General features: G+C 53.0%; 2 protein-coding genes across 5 annotated transcripts in view; both read right to left on the bottom strand.

Moving 5' to 3' along the window:
* The window catches only part of Rec8 (REC8 meiotic recombination protein), an 8,179-nt gene extending 4,347 nt beyond the window's left edge, over positions 1-3,832 (bottom strand). The window contains exons 1-8 of one of the 3 annotated variants that reach the window (XM_010637710.2): positions 3,539-3,832; positions 3,233-3,434; positions 3,069-3,137; positions 2,790-2,950; positions 2,629-2,704; positions 2,410-2,530; positions 890-974; positions 497-576 (exon numbers count right to left, since the gene is read on the bottom strand). In XM_010637710.2, the coding sequence (XP_010636012.1) occupies positions 497-576; positions 890-974; positions 2,410-2,530; positions 2,629-2,704; positions 2,790-2,950; positions 3,069-3,137; positions 3,233-3,288 (648 nt within the window). In that variant the 5' untranslated portion in view covers positions 3,289-3,434; positions 3,539-3,832. The remainder of the gene's footprint in view (positions 1-496; positions 577-889; positions 975-2,409; positions 2,531-2,628; positions 2,705-2,789; positions 2,951-3,068; positions 3,138-3,232; positions 3,435-3,538) is intronic. The other 2 variants (XM_010637711.2, XM_010637712.2) reach the window with 2 other exon arrangements.
* A 1,044-nt stretch (positions 3,833-4,876) lies between these two features.
* Irf9 (interferon regulatory factor 9) overlaps positions 4,877-7,086 on the bottom strand; it is a 6,335-nt gene continuing 4,125 nt past the window's right edge. For both annotated transcript variants that reach the window (XM_010637717.3, XM_010637718.3), the window contains exons 7-9: positions 6,198-6,539; positions 5,425-5,540; positions 4,877-5,268 (exon numbers count right to left, since the gene is read on the bottom strand). In XM_010637717.3, the coding sequence (XP_010636019.1) occupies positions 5,188-5,268; positions 5,425-5,540; positions 6,198-6,539 (539 nt within the window). In that variant the 3' untranslated portion in view covers positions 4,877-5,187. The remainder of the gene's footprint in view (positions 5,269-5,424; positions 5,541-6,197; positions 6,540-7,086) is intronic.

Here is a 7,086-nt window from a genome sequence, read left to right as displayed (position 1 = left end):
TTTCCAGCCAGGAATCAAACTCAGGACCTTGCACTTGCCAGGCAGGCCTGGTGCCACTGAGCTAAATCCCTGGCCCAAGTCCTGTAACTCTTAAGCCTTCTGTCTCAGTCTCCTTAGTGATAAGATTACAGGCATTAACCACTATGCCTGGCTCAATTCCAGTGCTGTAAAAAGTGAAGAGAAAGCCAGTCAGGGTGGCACATGCCTGTAAACCCCAGCACTTGGGAGACCAAGGCTGGAGTATCACTGCAAGTTCAAGGCCAGCCTAAACTACACAGCAAGACCCTGTCTCAAAAAAAAAAAATAAATAAATAAATAATAAAAAGGAATAGATCCAAGAGAATGAATCCTCTGAGATGGATTCCATAGGGCCAGACCTGAGGAAGCTCAAGTGTCAGGGACAGGAGGGAGAAATGGAGACAGAAGACTGTAGGAGGCAGAGAAACAGATGCAAGGGGCTGGGGTCCAAGGCCCTGCGTGCAGCAGGATGGCTTACCTCAATCCGCAGCATGCGTATGGGCTCCACCTCCCGGAGTGTGATGACCTCAGGAGGCAGCACAGTGACCAAGGGCCTTTCTGGAGGGGTAAAGGAGTCAGGCCAGCACCCCCTGCTTCTTTCCAAGTTCCCAAACCCAGGTAGTGAGGCAAAATCAACCTGCATTCTAGTCAGACCCAAACCAGCCATTGGCAACCTGATCCTGAGTCCATTGTTTCACCACTGGGAGCCTCTCTTTCCTCATTCGCAAAAAAGAGGTGAGAATTCTGATCTTACAGGACTCTTGTAGGGTGTGATGAGGTTATACACATGGGGCCTGGTTCAAAGATGGTTTATTTCTTTAGTTTTTGGACCTTCTGATGCCTCTCACCAGAAAGCTAGCTCTCTGCTGACCTGGCTTCTTGGGCTCTGTAGGAACTTCAGGAGGTATCACCTCAGGAACTCTCTCTGGGGTTGCAGCCTCTAAAAGACGTCGAATCTTTGGGGAAGAATCAGGGACAAAAGATAGGGTTCCACATCAGCCCTGTTTTCCCACTTTCACTCCATTCAGACAATGAAAGGTAATCTGGTAAATCTTCCTTTATATCTAATTCTTTTCTGGGGTGGGGGAATGCTGGTAATTGAATCCAGGACCTCCAGCATGCTGAGCAAATATCCTACCACTGAACTATGAGCCCCAGCCCTATACCTAATTCTTATGCATGGACACCAGGATTCAGGGAACCCACTTGCCACCTAGCCTTCTCTCCCCTGCACCTTCCTCACCACAATCCCCAGGTTATCTAGTCTTTGTTAATCTGAGCAAAAAGCACTGCATCCTTTTGTCAAGTGTGTGTGACAGACAGGTAAATGGGAAAGATTTGTGTGATTTTGTGTGAGGGCCTTCACACCGAGCTACATCCTGTCTTTCCTTCCTTCTTTCCCTTCTTCCTTTCTTCCTTTCTTACTTTCTAAATCATGTATTTTATTTTTTTATTTTTACTTTTTGGTACCAGGGATCGAACTTGGGTCCTTACGCTTGAGAGGCAGGCAGCCGAACCACTGAGCTAAATCCCGGGCCCTAAATCATTTATTTTTGAGACAGGGCCTTGCTAAGTTACTAAATTGCCCAAGCTGGACTTAATCTTGTGATCTGTCTGCCTCAGTCTCATAGAGTGCCTCATAGAGTGCTAGGATGACAGGCGTGCACTACCACGTCCAGCTAGGTGAATAGCAAGATTCCTGATTTTGTGCAGATGGTCTACTAAGGACACACAATTGTATATGACCCCAGCCAGTGTGGATGCAAAGGATGAAACGGGCCCTTGTAAAATGCTGTTTCCAAAGAGCGTCTACTTCTGGCTAGGAGTGGGATAAAGACTTCACGGAAAAGGGTAGCATTTGAGCTAGGTCTGTAAGGATGTGTAGGACTTGATTAGGGGAAAATGAGGAGTGACCGTTATGGGCCAGGGATACTTCTGCATAAACTTAGAAGTGAATGGGGTCTCTCTGGGACACAGTGGGGCAAATTGATATAGGGGAGCTGAGGATGCCCAGGGTACCGGCTGAGACGGAATCATGGGGAAGGCCGTCTGCACTGGAGCACAGAAAGAACAAATGCTGGGAACTGCTGTGTGAATGTGGAACCAGGCAATGGGGTGCTCGGAATGGATGAGGAGGAAAGGGACGAGGAAGACCAGGGCACAGTCAGTGAGACTGGTTGAAGCCTTGGCAGTGGGCACTGTGTGGAGATAGGTGGGGATAAAAGCTGTCTCAAGCAGGGAGACTGTCATTGTCAGGCTGGCCCTGAGGAGACAAGGGCAGAGGCTTTGCCAGCACGGACCCGGGACCACAGGCCCTTTCCCTGTCTGCTGTGGGAGAGAGCCATGGCAGGTTTGGTTCCCCGAACCCCAGTTTGGCAAATTGAGCCCCACCTGAGGAATATGAAAAGGACTGGGAAGTGTAGGATCCACAGACATCATCCCGAAAAAGGGGTCTGGAGCATCTTCCAGGGCCTCCATCATGGCCAGGTGGCTGGGAAGCAGCAGGCTGGGTCTAGGGGAGAATGTGGGCTGTCAGGGATGGAGACTGAGCTGAGCTAGGCTGAGGCTGCGCGGGAAGGTGCTCCACCCAAGTCCCAGGGGAACACTCACAGCTCAGCCTCTACCATATCGATGCGGATCTGCAGCTGAGCCCGGTGCAAGCGCTCCAGGATGTGCTGGATGTCCTCTGAGGGCGAGAAAGGCAAGGGAGAGAGCCAGCCTAGCAAAAGGCTCCCCTGCACTGCCCCACCCCGCGGGGCTCCCCGCCTCACCCACAAGGTACTGGCATTGTTGGAAGTAGACCCGAATGATGCCTATCTGGAGCTGGGCAGAGAGATACAGAGAGAAGCGGGGCCTGGGCAGGCCCGGCATCGGCGGTTGCACTCGTACCAGGACGTAGTTGAGGATTTCCTCGCTGCGGGAATGAGGCGCCCTGATCGTTGCGCGTAGCCCTGCCGCCCCACCGCCCTCACCCCCTCCCCGCGCCCCCAGCATGACCTCACCCCTCACCGTTGCCCCATGCCCTCCTTCTTGCCTTTTCTGTGCCTTACCAGGTCTTCACCACATTCACTTTCAGGTATTCGCGTTTCACCAACCGGCAGCCGCGCGTCGCTGCTAGCCTGGAGGAGAAGAGATGGGGTACGGAGCGGGCGCCATCAGGCTGGGCTCCCTGGGCACCCCCTACCCTGGCACACGGCAGCAACCAGGTCCTCACCAGATGGTGGCGAAGCAGCCGGTGTGGCGCTGAAGCACGCTGGGATAGTAGAACATGGTCCCTCTGGGATTCAACCTGGACTCGCCCTCTTAGGGCGGATCTCAATCCGAATTCTTTAGAGCCGAGTTTCCCAGCACCAGGTTAGGATCCTGGCAAGAGGCGCAGGGGATGGATTCCAAACGCCAAATGAATCAATTGGAGGCTTAAACAATGAAGAGAATAACGGAACAGAGTCGCAGGAGGTGGGACTCGGCTCTCTGTGGGCCCCCTGGTGGCTCCCGTGCCTCCTGGGTACATCGAACTTACTGGAAATGCGCTTCCAGAATGGAGATGCTGCACTCCGAGGGGAGGCCCGAGGTGGGCCACTGAGCAGCGACTGAGGGAGCAGGTGGTCTCTGCAGCAGGCCTTCTTCACTCCTGGGTCTCGCACTCAGTCCGGGTGGCCCTTCCGTGGGGCTGGGTCACCACGTGCGGAGCGCGGAGCGCGGAGCACGTGCTGAGGAGCCTTTGTACCTACCTCCTCTTGGAGGCGAGTTGTGTCGTGGACAGCCAATGGGGAGCCAGCATCGGTTGGAACGCTGTTCCTGTCACCAAGCCACAGAGCCTTGGAGACAGGCAGCAAACCAATCAAAAGAACCCCTGTGGGGCAATTGTGAGGTGTCCTGGCCAATTGGCTCTCATTCGTGCCTTCAGTAACAAGGACTTCTTGGAGGTATTATGCTGACCAATGATTGGTTACCAAACCCAGCCTCTCCCTGGCAGCAAACTTTATAACAAAATATCTCAACGGATATCGAGAAGTGGGGTCATGTTGAGGCCAACTGCTCAGAGTGCAGAGGGGTAAGGGAGGTAGGCGCCAGACTTGTGCTTAGATGCTGCTTCCCCACAAATTCCACCAGGTTGGACTTGGTGTCCAGTTTATAGGAAGGGGTGGGGGGAATGGGAACCTCACCAGGACCATTTCATTCATTCATTCATTCATAGAAAGTGTCTCCTTATGTAGTTCAGGCTGGCATTGAACTATGTAGCCTAGGCTAGAACTTGTGGAGATCCTCCTGCCTCAGCCTCCAAAGTGCTAGGATTACAAGTGTGCACCACCACACCCAGCTCCTGGCCTGTTTTTGAGGTTCAAAGACCTCTTGCAAAGAACTGTGGAGACCAGATTTTCCCACATGAAGTGGCTATAGTACCTGGATGTTCAGCTGTAGGCTCAATGACCTTCTTGGTGGCTGACCCCAATCATTTTGTTTTCACTATGGACCTGTACATAGGATTTTACTACAGGATTCAGGCTGCCCTTGAATGTTTTAGCCCAGGCTGACTTTGAACTCATGACAATCCTCCTGCCTCAGCCTCTCGTGCTGGGATTGCAAGGGTGGACCAACACTCCTGGCTGCTACCTCTCCCTTATCCTGGTGGCCTAGTGGGTTCACCTGTGAACAGTACCAGGCCCAGAACCCATAGAACCCAGACAATGTCTCACCTAGAACCTGTGGGCAGAAGAGAGCAAAGGGGCTTGGAGATGTCGGCAAGAGGACAACCAGGTGCCCTGATTCTAGGTTGATGTCTCCACCATCTCCTATACCCCTGCTACCTTCTCCCAGTAAATCAGGCAGTGATTCTCCTTTGAATAAAATTTTATTTTAGATCTTTAGTGAAGACCTAAGAAGAAAATATAAAGTGCTTAGCTTTAGAGTTGAGGTTTGCGGAAGAAGGAAAGGACCCCTGAGTAACATACGACTTGGAAAGTTCCCAGTTCTTTGGAGATAAAAGAGTTATGTCCAAAAAAAAATTGTCAAAGGATGAAACGTTCTCATGGTGCGTGAGAGTTCCAGGACAACTTGGAGGCAGATCATACTGCAGTGAACACAAAGGGAGGCTGATCGACAATGCAGAAGGGAGTCCTTTCCAAAGGAGGCAGAAGGAACAGAGGGGAAGAGGCAGGCGGACCCTCCTCAGCTCTGCATCAGGAACAGAGGGGCTCTCTGATCCTCTGGAGTCTCCTTCAGTAAATGCCGGGTAAAAGCTTGCTCCATCTGCACCGGAAGAGACGACGGGGGACTGAGGCTCAGTGAGCACAGGAGGGGCAGACACTCCCCCGGGGCAGCCTCCCCCAAGCAGCCCCTTCTCCCGGAAGACTATCTCCCCTTCCCTCCCTTCGGATCAGTTACTGTGCCCCTGCTCTGACTCACTTGTACTGTGATAGGATTCTGTAGCGTACGGCTGGAGCCAGGGTTCTCTTCCCAGAAATGCAGTGTTACCTGGGACTTGGGTGGGGGACCCAGGCCCTGGGAGTACTTGTCGAAGTCTGTAAGTAAAAGGGTCAAGAAGAGAGTGGGCGATAGGCAAGGAGGGACTGTGAGGGAACCCATGATGAAAAGAGGTGTAGGGGCCACATGGCGATGAAGGCCAGAGCCTCAACTGCGGGGTCAGGAGAGATGCCAGGAACTAAGATGCTACCCAGCCATGAACAGGTAGGAAAGGAAGCCCTTCCGCCAGAAGTGCTTAGAGGTAGCCAGTTACTCTACAACCTGGAGAGCAGGCGGCAGCTCTGGCAGCTAACGCATTGTTGCTGTTGGACCCTCCCAGCACCAGCACACCCACAGCCCTGGGAACCCCACACTCTGCATGCCCTCTGCTCTGGCCCCTCCTAAGGTCAAATGTAGAGCTGAGAGGCAGCTGGAAATGGAATTCCAAGAATGGGTGGAGAAAGGACAGTCTCAGGGGATGCCTGCAGTGTGGCAGATGTAGTGTGGAGGGGTAGGGCATGTAGGGCACTCTTGCTCTCCCACACGGGCAGAGTGTGCTCCCCAGAACGTGACACTCTTATACTATCACTCCCTGAACCTCATCTTCCGTGACCTTAGCCAGGGAGGGAGAGCTGCCAGGGCTGAGCTATGGCCATGTGGCCAGGCCCAGGGGATGCCAATGAAGGTAGGAGGGTTCCCAGCTCGAACATCCTCACCTCTGCAGAAGCAGGAAGCTTTGAAGAGCTCCACGCACTTGTTGCTGGGCAGCAGATGTGGGCCTGGGCCAGGTGGGGCCTGGGGTGCGTTCCAGGAGATGGGGATGGGACAAAGGCTCTGCACAAAGAGGCCTCGGGAGTTGCTGGCCACCAGGATGCCTTTTTCAAGCTGGCTCAGCAGGCGCTGGCTGGGCTCCCATGGATCAGGCTTGGGAAATGTCACCTGTGTTATGGTGCTCTCAGAGCTGGAGGCCTCAGCCACAAGGCGACAGTCCAGGCTGCCCACCTGGCGCTTGTCCACCACACGCCCACTGTAGATGAAGGTGAGCAGCAGCGAGTAGTCTGGGGACAGAACAGCCCAGCTGCAGCAGGGGCCAGAGGAGCATGCAGCCCCACTCCCCCAGGGTACATCCAGTAAGCACAGGCTTTAGAAAATGAAATGGAGGTCCTTGGAATTCAGTGTTCTCACTTTGCTAAAACTGAAGAAAACAGACCAGAGAGGGAAACCAAACAAGGGCTAGGGGTGACTGTGGGGCTGCAGAGGCAGCTGCACTTCCCAGGTTGAAAAAGATGCCCTTAGCTAGGTGTGATGGCACATCCTTGTGATCCCAGCACTCAGGAGGCTGAGGCAGGGGGACTGCTGTGAGTTCAAGGCCAGCCTGTGCTACATAATGAGTTTAAGTCCAGCCTGAACTATGGCGCAAAATCCTGTTTAAAAATACAACACAAAAGGTATCCCCCCTCTTTATCCTCACTCGCTCCACCAGCCAGGAGCATCCTCTTAGGTTCTCCTACCATTCAGGAGAGTAGCTTAATATATAGGTTCAACCACATCAGGTCTTTTTTGTTTTTCTGGGATTTTTTTTTTTTTTTTTTTTTTTTTTTTTCC

This window comes from Fukomys damarensis, unplaced genomic scaffold (assembly GCF_012274545.1).
Source record: "Fukomys damarensis isolate Sample0158 unplaced genomic scaffold, DMR_v1.0_HiC HiC_scaffold_17, whole genome shotgun sequence".
NCBI lineage: Eukaryota > Metazoa > Chordata > Mammalia > Rodentia > Bathyergidae > Fukomys > Fukomys damarensis.
Note: the sequence above shows the minus strand (reverse complement) of the source record. Positions and strands in the feature narration are given on the sequence as shown.